We start from the raw sequence: 13,696 nt of genomic DNA on the forward strand, positions 1-13,696 counted from the left end.
GTAGCACCATTTCTTCTGAGTATATAAATACCAAATATGGGGACGTAAAGTGCTCTGCAGGTGAACTACAATGCTCAGAAGAGAAGGAGCTCCATTTGGCTTTTGGAGAGAGAATGTGTCTGGAATTGAAGGCCATGTCTGTTTAAAAAGCCCCCATGGTGCCAGAACAGTGGGCCACCCACCACATGTGACCCCATTTTGGAAACTACACCCCTCATGAAATGTAATAATGGGTGCAGTGAGCATTTACACCCCACTGGTGTTTGACAGATTTTTTATTTTTCATTTGCACAGCCCACTGTTCCAAAGATCTGTCAGACACCAAAATGTGACTCCTCTTCTGAAAATTGTAGTGCGCCCGCAGTGCACTTGACGTCCACATATGGGGTATTTCCATACTCAGAAGAGATGGGGTTACAAATTTTTAGGGGGCATTTTCTCCTGAGTATGGAAATACCCCATGTGTGGACGTCAAGTGCACTGTGGGCTCACTACAATGCTCAGAAGAGAAGGAGTCACATTTGGCTTTTGGAAAGCAAATTTTGCTGAAATGGTTTGGGGGGGAGGGGGCATGTCACATTTAGGAAACCCCTATGGTGCCAGAACAGTGGGAAAAAAACACATGGCACATTATTTTGGAAACTACACCTCTCAAGCAACGCAACACGTGGTGTTTGACGACTTTTCGTTAAAGTTGGATATGTAAATGAAATTTTTTTTCCCTAAAATGCTGGTTTTTCCCCAAATTTTACATTTTCACAAGGGGTAATAGGAGAAAATGCCCCCCAAAATTTGTAACCCCATCTCTTCTATTTCCCTTTGTGAAAATGAAAAATTTGGGGAAAAAACTGCATTTTAGTGGGAAAAAAAATTAATTTGCACATCTTTAATGAAAAGTCGTCAAACACCTGTGGAGTGTTAAGGCTCACTGTGCCCATTGTTACGTTCCTTGAGGGGTGTGGTTTCCAAAATAGTGTGCAATGTGTTTTTTTTTTTGCTGTTCTGGCACCATAAGGGCTTCCTAAATGTGACGTGCCCCCCCAAAAAAACATTTCAGATAAACTCACTCTCCAAAATCCCATTGTCACTCCTTCCCTTCTGAACCATCTAGTACACCCACAGAGCCTTTACGTACACATATGAGGTATTTCCTTACTCGAGAGAAATTGGGTTAGAAATTTAAGGGAGATTTCTCTCCCTTTACCCCTTGTAAAACTTCGAAAACTGGGTCTACAAAAGATGCGAGTGTAAAAAAATGAAGATTTAGAATTTTCTCCTTCACTTTGCTGCTATTCCTGTGAAACACCTAGAGGGTTAACACACTTTCTGAATGTCATTTTGAATACTTTGAGGGGTGCAGCTTTTATATTGGGGTCATTTATGGGGTATTTCTAATATGAAGGCCCTTCAAATCCACTTCAAAACTGAACTGGTCACTGAAAAATTCAGATTTAAAAAATGTTGTGAAAAATTGGAAAATTGCTGCTGAACTTTGAAGACCTCTGATGTCTTCCAGAAGTAAAAACGTAAAAACATGTCAATTTTATGATGCAAACATAAAGTAGACATATTGTGTATGTGAATCAATATATCATTTATTTGGAATATCCATTTTCCTTACAAGCAGAGAGTTCCAAAGTAAAAAATAAAATGCCAAATTTTCAATTTTTTCATCCATACTTGCATCATTTCTTGGTGAAAAATTAAAAAATTGCATGAAAATTCACCACTAACATAAAGTAGAATGTGTCACGAAAAAACAATCTTGGAGTCAGAATGAAAAGTAATTGCATCCCAGAGTTATTGATGCTTAAAATGACAGTGGTCAGATTTGCAAAAAATGCTCTGGTCCTTAAGGTGAAAATGGTCTTGGTCCTTAAAGGGTTAAGGCCATCTCTGAGTGGATGCGTCCTTCGTCTTTAAAGGCTCTGCTGCGGTTCCTGAGGTATGTGAATTATTACAGAACATTTTACAAATTTTTCTGTCGTCGCAAGACCATTAACTGATCTGACTCGCAAAGGGGCTGATCTGGCCAATTGGTCAATTGGCAGCTTTTGAACATCTTACCACCACCCCGGTTTTGGTACAGCCAGACCACACTAAGTCATTCACAGTTGAGGTGGATGCTTCTTAGGTTGGTGTAGGAGCAGTACTGTCTCGTGGTACTTCCTCTTACTCTCACTTACATCCATGTGCCTTCTTCTTTCATAATTTCTCTGGAGCAGAGTGTAATTATGATGTTGGTAACCTAAGGTTGTTAGCAATCAAATGGGCTTTTGAGGAGTGAAGACATTTCTTGGAAGGTGCAGTTCATTGGGTCACTGTCATTACTTACCACAATAATTTGACCTTCCTACAATCAACCAAATGCTTCAATCCTCGCCAAACACATTAGGCTTTGGTTTTTTACTAGATTTGATTTTGTCATGATTTATCGCCCTGTTTCCTTCAAGAATGTAACGGCTGATGCCTTTACCCAGAGTTTTAATGCTTGCCAGCTTTTAGACTCTGAACCTGAGACTATACTTCCAAAAGTGTAGTAATTTCAGCTGTATCTTCGGATTTAACTTCTGAGATCAAAGCTTAGTGCCTCCTAAGACCCCAATGACAAGATCTTTGTGCCCAGTGAGTTTAATCTCTGTATTATTGAGGAATCTCTTAGTTCTCCATTAGCAGGTCATCCTGGAGTTTTGGGCTCAAAAAATTGCTTTGGAGGAAGTTCTGGTAGCTAACCCTTAATAGGGATGTAGAGGATTTTGTTCTTGGATATGAGACTTGTGCATGAACAGAGATGTCCCGGGTGCATCCCGCAGGACAGTTGTGTCCACTGTCTATTCCTAAAAGGCCATGGGCACATATATCAATGGATTTCATGATTGACCTCCCATCTGAGGGTAAAACTGTTTAGTGGGTGGTGGTGGACAGGTTCAGTAAACAGTGTCTTCTTGTCCCATTGAAGAAGCTCCCATCAGCTAAGACTCTAGACAATTGTTCTTGAAACATGTGGTTTGGAATCATAGGGTAGCAGATGATATTGTTATATCTGATCAAGGTGTTCAGTTTGTCTCGTAGTTCTGGCCGGCTTTCTGTAATCAACTAGGGGTTAAATTGTTGTTCTCGTCTGTGTTTCATCTGCAATCCAATGGTCAGACAGAGAGAATAAATCAGAATGTACAGTAATACCTCAGATGCTATGTGGAAGACAGACAAAATGAGTGGTTCACATTTCTATCCCTTGCAGAGTTTGCTATAAATAATCGGGAAAATACCTCTAGTGTCATGTCACCGTTATTCTGTGTATCGTTTCCAATTTCGGTTTGCCTCTTGTTCTGATTATCTAGGTAATAACCCTGAAGTTGATACCACCAGGAATAAACTGTGCACAGTTTGGGCTCAGGTTCACCAGAACCCGAGGAAAACCCAAGAGGTTCAAAAAAGATTTGCCAAAGTTCCTAGGTAAACTGGCCTTGCACTTCATTGGCCCCTATGTCGGAGGTCATAAATCCAATCTGCTATAAGTTAAAGATACCCAAGTCGTTTAAGGTTCAAAATACCTTCCATCCCTAATTACTTAAATTATATGTTCCATCTCTGGCTCCTGTCTCTGATCCCCTTCCTCCAGTCGAAATTGATAGTAAGCTAAAATATGACTTGTCCAAGACATTGAATAGCCGAAAGGTATAAAACTCCGTCCAATATCTGGTTCATTGGAAGGGGTAAGATCCAGAGGAGAGGTCATGGATCTCAGCCTCTTCTATCCACACACCCACCCTGGTTAAGAGATTTCACATCTCTCAATCCAGACAAACCTGCACACAAATTTAAGGATCTGGTGGCTTGAGATATTTCTCTTTGGTGCAGGAACACAACTGCTTGGCTATTCCTAATCTCAGAAGTAACTATGTTGTGACAGCCACTAGGCCTGACCGGAAGCCTGAGGGTCCTAGTTTTAAACGTGAGGCCCATTTGCCACTTTTCCTTATGAACTAAACTTCTACTTACTTCTACATATCCCTCCTGCCTTAACTGCATTGAATAGTATCTGACTTTCTTCCTAAGGTGGAAAATATGGAAAGAAGAAACGAGGTGCGCTCCTAGTGGAGTATTATTAGGTGGGGTAGCGTGTGCAAGTTTAGTTGCACCTTACCTTGTCAAGTTGTGCTCAGGGCACAACACCTCAGTGTGCCTATAGACTCGCTAGGGTCTGTAGTCAAAAGATGTGGGCGGCAGCCTCCGCGCCCGTCACCGTGACCTCCAGGTTGCGGTGCAGAAATATTGATTAGAAAAGGAAAAAACAGGACGTTCTATCCGCGGGCGCCTATTCCCAGGACGTTCTATCAGTAGGCGCCCACGGATAGAATGTCCTGTTTTTTCCTTTTCTAATCAAAATTTCTTCCTAAGGACTCTCTCTCTCTCTCTCGCTCTCTCTCTCTCGCTCTCTTTCTCTCTCTCTCTCTCTCCCTCTCTCTGCCTTCCTTCTAGAAGGTTTCTACAGTTTTGGAGTGGGATAACCTTTTTTTTAGCCACAGCACTACCTGGTAACCTTAAGGCACAGCACTACCAGGTAACCTTAAAGTCACATAGTAAAACATACTGGAGCATAAAACTGTGTAAATAGTATACAGACACACAAGACACCAAACTGACAGTTTTGTAGTGGACCATGTAAAATGTTATATAAATGGATGATAAGACGTCCTTTACAACTGTTGTCTCATTTCAGGTGCCAACTTATATTCCAGGCTCCCAAAGATCATTTTATTTTGCTCAATTTTAAGCAATTGAATACATCACATGAGCAGTGCTCCCTGGTCATTTATGAAGGAGAATCCAGCAACAAAACATTTAAAGGTAGGAATAGTAGTACTAGTAGTGCTAAAAATTAGGTAGCTACATTGCCACAGACTTTGGCCCCCTAAGCTCCAAAGTGCTCAGAACAAAGTGAAAAATACTGCCTAAAATAATGTGTAGTGCACTGGATTCACAAATCCCTATAGTTTATGTAGATCTGCACATCCATTTATTAAGATCTATACCTTATGTCAGACATATGCTGCAAATTGGAAAACTGAATACATTTGCATTATTATGTCCTTAACTTAAACCACAACCCCTAGGATGAGGCTCTCCTGCTATTTATTCTTATTAATTATTAATTCTGGACTGCATTCTCCATTACAGTACAGCTCATTGTAGTCTATGATGCAAAGAATGTTCAGTGTTAGTCTAAAATATCCTCTTACTAGTGTATATCATACATCGTTTTCACTGCTGTTCCATCCCTTCCTGATGCTTTATACTGCAGCCATGTATGTTTAGGTTGGGTATTGTGTAAAAGAACGAGCCTAACATAAGCACACCAGGAGGTCAGTGGTTGGAGAAGAGTGTTAGGGGGGTCTAGCAACCCCATGATTTCTGGAATGTCCTGTGGTGGCCCGGTACAGGAGTTGTACCCCTGTACCCCTGCTGACCTGTCCAGCAGCCTCCCTACAGTGACCCCTGGGCCCCCTGTACACCGGTCCCCTTGTATATATATATCTATTGCCTGTATTATATTGTATAATGTTTATAAAATGTGTAATAGCTTTAAGAATTGTTAACATGTGATTACCAGTTGTCATGTGAGTGTAACCCAGTGAGGTATCAGTAACCATGTGACCTAAGGGTGACCTATGGGACCCCTCAGAGTCTCCCCCATGTGAGCCCTGGGGGGAGCCTCTGCTCACTCTCATCCTGATTATGCTGAGTTGCAGCAAGTTGCAGCAAAGTCATCTGTCCTGCATCAATATTGTCCCAGTCCCAGCAAAACCTGAGATCTCTGAAGTCACTGGTCACCTCTGTTGGCCTTGCTAAGCTGTATAGACTGTTCCATCTGTCACTCAGTAAAGCTACCGTTGTCCATAACTTGGCATCAGAGTCGTTGTTGTCCACGTGCCTGGCCCAGGATCCAGTGGTATACCTTCGGGTTGTGTTGGGGATAAACCACGCCCTGGCATCTCGAACACAAGGGGATAATGCCATCTGCCCCTAGGGTAACTCCATCTGCCCTGCATCACACCCTCTACCACAGTCCTAGTCATAGAAATGTCATGGACATGGACAAAGATTCTCCACTGAAATCAAAACTCTATTAATGTAACTAAAATGACACACTAATGGGGCCATAAAGGACAGTGCCTTCCTATGACATGTTCTATTTTAATTTCAAGGTAGCATTAGACACAACACAGGTGACACAAATTGTAGACACCCAGTATGTAGTTTGTGAAGCCGCTGCCCCTGGACTATGTCCTGTAGATAAACATCAGAGTTTACCTTTGCTCTGCTTTACACTGTTCACATGTTACCTATTTCTTTACAGCTCAAGTGCCAAAGGAGAAGATCCCTCTCATCATGAAGTGTACAGGTCTGGTTGTCACCATAGAAGCCACCACCCCAGCCCAGGATTCTGAGCTTCAACTTTGGTTATCTTATACCTCCCATGAACAGAATTAACAGAATTAATGCCAGAGCAAAATCTGCGCACAAAAACATTTACAGATATATATGTTTTTTTTTTTTAATGTTCGGATTACTCAAAATTACTTTAATCTTGCATCCCACTATCCCAAAAAGATTTGCAATCTGGCAGTGGTGTACAGTATATATAGTGAATTCAATGCTTCAGGAAATAAATTCAACTTTTCCCCCATCATTCTGCACTCAATAATAATGACAGTGAGAATAGATATTGTATTGTTATATTGTATTAGTATTTAGATCCTTTGCTTAGTTGAAGCACCGACTACGGCCTCCAGTTTTCTTGGTTTGCAAATCTGGATTTGGGGATTTTCAGGTTTCTCCAGAGATGATCGATTAGGTCAGGGCTATGGCTGGGGTACGCAGGGACATTCACAGAGTTGTCCCTAAGCCACTCCTGTGTTGTTTCGGCTGTGTGCTTAGAGTCATTGTGTTGTTGGAAGGTGAATCTTCAGCTCAGTCTGAGGTCCAGAGTACTCTGGATCAGGGTTTTATTAAGAATATGTCTATACTTTGTTCCATTCATCTTTCCCTTAACCCTGACCAGTCTCCCTCTCCCAGCCTCTAAATACTCCCCCACAGCATGATACTGCTTCACTGTAGGCCAAAAACATCAATCTTGGTTCTCACTATGTTAGAGTCCTTTAGGTGCAAACTCCAGATTAGCTTTCATGTGTCTTTTATTGAGGAGAGTGCTGCAGTGAAGGTTAACTCTTTGGATGTTTATCCCATCTGGATCTTTGGAGTTTAGCAAGAGTGGCCATTGGGTTCTTGATCATCTCTTTTAACAAGCCCTTCTTCTCAAATTACTTTGTTTGGTGTAGAAGGTCAGCTCTAGGAAGAGTCCAGGTTTTCCTAAACTTCTATTCAAGAATTATGGAGGCCACTGTGCTCTTGGGAACTTTCAGTGCAGCAGATCTTTTTTAGTACCCTTTTCCAGATCTGTGGCTTTACACAATCCTCTCTGTGCTGTAGAGGCAGTTCTTTCAACCTCATGGCTTGGTTTTTGCTTTTATATACATTGTCAAAGACCTTATATAGAAAGGGGTGTATCTTTGCAAATCCTGCCCAATTAACTGACCTTACTACAGGTGGCTCCAATCAAGGTGTAGAAACAAGATGATCAAGAGAAATGGGAGACACCAGAGCTAAATTTTATTTCAATGTCATAAAGAAAAGTCTGAATACCTATGTCCATGCAAAATTGTAGTTTTTAATTTTGGGTAAGCTGCCACTTAACCCAAGACCACTCATGCGGGAGCGACCTGGTATCTCCCCTGCAGTTGAAATCCAGCTTCATGAAGCCAGATAAAGTGTGAAAACCAGGGGAATACTTCGACTCTGCTCCTAAATTTGTTCCAAAGCCAAACCAGTTAGTGGCACAGTGGATCCACACCACTGGGGCATTACACATAGAAGGGATTAAAAAATAAAAAAATCCCATGGAAACAAACTCAGGTGTGAATAAGAAACGTCTGAGACTTCAACTGAGTGACCCTGTGGATACCCAGGCTGGCAAAGCTGGGGAGGTGCGGAACTGAAACCATCAAGGCCACACATTGCTGTGAATTGTGTGCTACTGTTATCATCTGATTTAAGTTCCTCTAGGCTAGGGATGCACCGAAAGGGACATTTTGTGCCGAAACTGAAAATTTAGGCTGTGCTCGGCTAAAAACCGAAAATGCATTGATCCACCCATTTTTTTGAATATTGTTTTTGTAAAATTGTATTATCAGAATTTTTTTAGTTAAATAAATTCGTGAATTTAAGGACACAGGAAAATTCCAATTAGCTTTTTCGCTTTTTTTTCCTCAACTTCTTAGAGCCTTAACTTTTTTATTTTTCCCCATACAAACCCAAATGAGGGCTTGTTTTTTGCGTTACCAATCGTACTTTGTAATGAAATCTTTAATTATACCATAAAATGTACAGCACAATCAAAAAAGTATTATTTGTGGGGGGAAATTGAGAAAGTCACAAATTTGCAACCTTTGGGCGGTTTTGTTTTTACGCAGTGCACTTTATGGTTAAAATGATAGGTCCTCTTTATTCTTTAGGTCAATGCGATTAAAATGTTACTAAATTTATATAGTTTTTCTAATATTGCTCTATTTTTATTATAAGAAGTCAAAGTTTATTAAACAAAATTTGTATATTTTAAATTGTCCTTTTCTGACCCTTTTTTTTTTTTCTGTATACAGGGATGTATTTTTGTGCCATGGTCTTTAGTTTTTATCGGTACCATTCTTGTTTTTATGCATTCTTTTGATCGCTTTTAATAAATTATTTTCCGATATATGATGTGATTAAAAATCAATATTTTTGGACTTTGGTGTTTTTTTATGTTTACGTCATTCACCGTACGGGATCATTAACATAATATTTTCATCGATTGGACATTTCTGCACCTGGTCAAAAAGAAACAGGAGGAGCTCAACCTAGTATGAGCAGGGTGCTGCCCAGTGAAGAAAAGCACAGAATATCAGAATCAGAACAAGCCATCACTGATAAATGGTAGCACACCCAATATAATCCATTAGAAAAATATTTTATTGATACAAAAATGTAAACAGACAATTGCACACAAAAAGACGGTTAAAAACCATTAAAATCCCTGGCTTACTAAAGCCAGCACACAACTTAGGGGAGGGGCCATGAACCCCCTTTCCTAACCTGACACCCGCCCTCAGTAATACAGTAAACAACCTGTGTATCAGGTCTGTAATACGCATGCATGTAAAGATAATGTCAATTGTGTAACACCATATTCATGCAATTACTATATAATGACTACACTGCAGCTATAAAAGTATACAAATTACCACATAAGACCAGACATCACAGTCTAGGTAGCGACTGATGGAGTGAGGGAGGACGGGGTCACCAGAGTCCCCACGCGTTCCGTTGCCACACAAGGGCACTTCCTCAGGGGTGGTTCGCTACCTAGCCTGTAATGTCTGGTCTTATGTGGTAGTTTGTATACTTTTATAGCTGCAGTGTAGTCATTATATAGTAATTGCATGAATATGGTGTTACACAATTGACATTATCTTTACATGTATGCGTATTACAGACCTGATACACAGGTTGTTTACTGTATTACTGAGGGCGGGTGTCAAGTTAGGAGAGGGGGTTCATGGCCCCTCCTCTAAGTTGTGTACTGGCTTTAGTAAGCCAGGGATTTTAATGGTTTTTAACCGTCTTTTTGTGTGCAATTGTCTGTTTCTAATACATTATTGTATCAATAAAATATTTTTCTAATGGATTATATTGGGTGTGCTACCATTTATCAGTGATGGCTTTTTCTGATTCTGGTATTTCTGCACCTGGTGACACCAAATATGTTGATTTATTTACATATGGAGATGGCAGACCAGAGAAGAAGACCCCATGATGGCAGCAGAAGGCAGGTAAGCAGACCTCCGGCCGCCATCTTAGCCGCATGCCGCGGGTGATCAAATCAGCCACCGGAACAGCCGCAGACGCTGTGATCAGTATTGATCACGGCATCTGCGGGGTTAATGGCGGACATCAGTGCGATCGCTGATGTCTGCCATTATCGACAGGTCCCTGGCTGCTGATAGCAGCTGGGACCCAAGGTCTATGATGCCAGCGTAGCTCCTGCACTTGCGTCATAGTGCACAAGGACGTACCTGTAAGGCCTGAGTCCCGTTGCAGCTAAGTCCCTGCCATGCATCCTCTAGGGGTTAAGCTCCCCCCCAACACCCTCAAAATTAGGGGGTATTGGGAATGCGGCTGATTTTGGCTTTTAACATGTGGGTCACTTTGTAGCCAAGAATGTATAATAGCCTAAAACCGATATCATCCCACTGATGCTGAATAAGAGCAATGTTTCTGTACATGTTTTGTGAATAAAAAGTATATAAAATCTACTTGTAAGGATAGAAAAGTTAAGACACTGCCCCAAACCCTAAAGGAACAGAGACATCTTTCATTTTGATCCCATAAATGAGTGCCAGGCTTTCACAAATTCCAGATGGATGCTGGCTTAAAGTGTACTCTGTTACGCCGAGCGCTCCGGTTCCTCCTCCGGAGCGCTCTCAGCGTCTTCTGCCCTGCAGGGCTCCAGCCGGCAGCGCTGACCGGAGACGCTGCTCTGTTGTGCCCGGTGGGGATGCGATCCTCCTAGCAGGACGTGCCCGCTCGCGGATCGCATTGCATCCCACTCACCTGTCCCGATCTCCTGCTGGGTCCCGGTGCGCTCGGCCCTGCTCTCTAGGGCGCGCGCGCGCCGGGGCTCTCAGATTTAAATGGCCAGCGCACCACTTATTGGTGCCTGGCCCAATCACCCTAATTAGCTTCCATCTGCTCCATGTTTATAAAAACCCACTTCCCCTTCCTGTCCTTGCCGGATCTTGTTGCCTTAGTGCCCTGAGAAAGCATTTAGCGTGTTCCCAAGCCTGTGTACCCAGTCTTCCTGCTGTTGCCCCTGACTACGACTCTTGCTGCCTGCCCTGACCTTCGGCAACGTCCGACCTTGCTCTTGCCTTGTCCCTGTGTACCGCGCCTGTCTCAGTTGTCAGTGGGGTTGAGTCGTTATCGGGTGGAACAACCTGGGGGGTTACCTGCCGCTGCATGTCCATCCAGTTTGCGGCGGGCTCTGGTGAAAACCAGTAACCCCTTAGATTCTGTTCCCCTGGTACAGCCCACGCCATCACTTCACTGACACAGAGGATCCACCTCCAGTGTCCTCTCCTCATACCAGTCCGGATCCTGACATACCCGTTATTAACAAAAACTTTTATATAATGTAGATAATACCATTATATGTATATTTGTAATATACAATGGTTAAAATGTGTATATTTTTGTCCCTACAGCTGTTGTTTTTGTGTCTCTTTTGTGTTTCTGTGAGAAGTGCAAACACAAGAAGTGTGAGAGGACAAGTAGGGCTCTGTACACTGAGGACAAGCAGGGCTCTATACACTGAGGACAAGCGGGGCTCTGTACACTGAGGACAAGCAGGGCTCTGTGCACTGAGGACAAGCAGGGCTCTGTACACTGAGGATAAGCAGGGCTCTGTACACTGAGGACAAGCAGGGCTCTGTGTAGTGAGGGCAAGCAGGGCACTGTCCACTGAGGACAAGCAGGGCTCTGTACACTTAGGACACGCAGGGCTCTGTTCACTGAGGACAAACAGGGCTCTGTACACTGAGGACAAGCAGGGCTCTGTACACTGAGGACAAGCTGGGCTCTGTGCAGTGAGGACAAGCAGGGCTCTGTACACTGAGCACAAGCAGGGCTCTGTACACTCATGACAAGCAAGGCTCTGTGTAGTGAGGACAAGCAGGGCTCTGTACACTGAGGACAAGCAGCGCTCTGTGCACTGATGACAAGCAGGGCTCTGTACACTGAGGACAAGCAGGGCTCTGTACACTGAGGACAAGCAGGGCTCTGTACACTGGGGACAAGCAGGGCTCTGTACACTGAGGACAAGCGGGGCTATGTGCACTTGCACTTAGGACAAGCAGGGCTCTGTACAGTGAGGACAAGCAGGGCGCTGTGCAGTGAGGACATGCAGGCCTCTGTGCAGTGAAGACAAACAGGGCTCTGTGCACTGAGAACATGCAGGCCTCTGTGCAGTGAAGACAAACAGGGCTCTGTACAAAGAGTACAAGCAGGGCTCTGTACACTGAGGACAAGCAGGGCTCTGTGCAGTGAGGACAAGCAGGGCTCTGTACACTGAGGACAAGCAGGGCTCTGTACACTGAGGACAAGCAGGGCTCTGTACACTGAGGACAAGCAGGGCTCTGTACACTGAGGACAAGCCGGGCTCTGTACACTGAAGACAAGCAGGGCTCTGTGCAGTGAGGACAAGCATGGCTATGTGCACTGAGGACAAGCAGGGCTCTGTGCACTGAGGACAAGCAGGGCTCTGTACACTGAGGACAAGCAGGGCTCTGTGACACACTCCCAGATCACACAGCAGGATGACTGACAAGCCAGGAGCCTGCACAGAGCCCTGCTTGTCCTGCATTTTTTCACTCAAAGATATACACATTTTTTAATCAATGCATATCACAAATATACATATGATGGTGTTATCTACATGATCTGAAAAGTTTTTGTTAATGACAGGTGCACTTTAACCCCTTAACGACCACGTACGTAAATGTACGTCCTGGTGCGGAGGTACTTTGCGCAGCAGGACGTACAATTATGTCCTATACATGACCAAAAGCATCAGAGCGATGCTCGGGTCATGCACGGCAGGTCCCTGCTGTTGTTGGCATCCAGGGACCCGTCGGTAATGGCTGACATCCGGGATCGCGCTGATGTGCGTCATTAACCCCTCAGATGCCGTGATCAATACAGGTCACGGCATTTGCGTTTGGCAGAACCGCATCAGCCACCCTTGTGCAAATCACAAATTTAGGCCTCAAATGTACATGGCGCTCTCACTCCTGAGCCCTGTTGAGCATCCGCGGAGCACTATATGTCCGCATGTGGGGTATTTCCGTACTCAGGAGAAATTGTGTTACAATTTAATTTTTTTCCTTTTATCTCTTGTGAAAATGAAAAGTATGGGGCAACAATAGCATGTTAGTGTGACAAACTAATTTTTTTCACACTAACATGCTGGTGTGGACCCCAACTTTACCTTTTCATAAGGGTTAAAAGGAGAAAAAGACCCCCAAAATTTGTAACGCAATTTCTCTTGAATAGGGAAATACCCCATATGTGGCCCTAAACTGTTGCCTTGAAATACGACAGGGCTCCAAAGTGAGAGAGCGCCATGCGCATTTGAGGCCTGACTTAGGGATTTGCATATGGACGGACCCCGTGCAAGCATTACACCACTTGCCTCCACCGCCAAAATACCCTACAGCAGTGTTCCCCAAACAGGGTGCCTCCAGCTGTTGCAAAACACCCAGCATGCCTGGAAAGTCACTTCCTGTCCGGCAATACTGGGAGTTGTTGTTTTGCAACAGCTGGAGGCTCCGTTTTGGAAACAGTGCCGAACTAGATGTTTCTAATTTTTAGGAGGGGGGGGGTGTAAGGGTGTGTGTATGTAGTGTTTTACTCTTTATTTTGTGTAGTGTAGTGTAGTGTTTTTAGGCGGAGAATTTGTATTTGTATTCACACGGGGGAGGGGGTGCAAACCTCCAGCTGTTGCAAAACTACAACTCCCAGCATGCAATGACAGACTGTAAGT

General features: G+C 43.5%; 1 protein-coding gene across 1 annotated transcript in view; it reads left to right on the forward strand.

Annotated features, from left to right (window-relative positions):
* Positions 1-7,481, forward strand: part of LOC130276748 (ovochymase-2-like) — a 105,259-nt gene extending 97,778 nt beyond the window's left edge. The window contains exons 23-24 of the mRNA XM_056526574.1: positions 4,724-4,851; positions 6,362-7,481. Coding sequence (XP_056382549.1) covers positions 4,724-4,851; positions 6,362-6,495 — 262 coding nt within the window. The 3' untranslated portion in view covers positions 6,496-7,481. The remainder of the gene's footprint in view (positions 1-4,723; positions 4,852-6,361) is intronic.
* Positions 7,482-13,696: the final 6,215 nt, after the last annotated feature.

The sequence above is a fragment of the Hyla sarda genome, chromosome 6 (assembly GCF_029499605.1).
Source record: "Hyla sarda isolate aHylSar1 chromosome 6, aHylSar1.hap1, whole genome shotgun sequence".
NCBI classification, from domain to species: Eukaryota; Metazoa; Chordata; class Amphibia; order Anura; family Hylidae; genus Hyla; species Hyla sarda.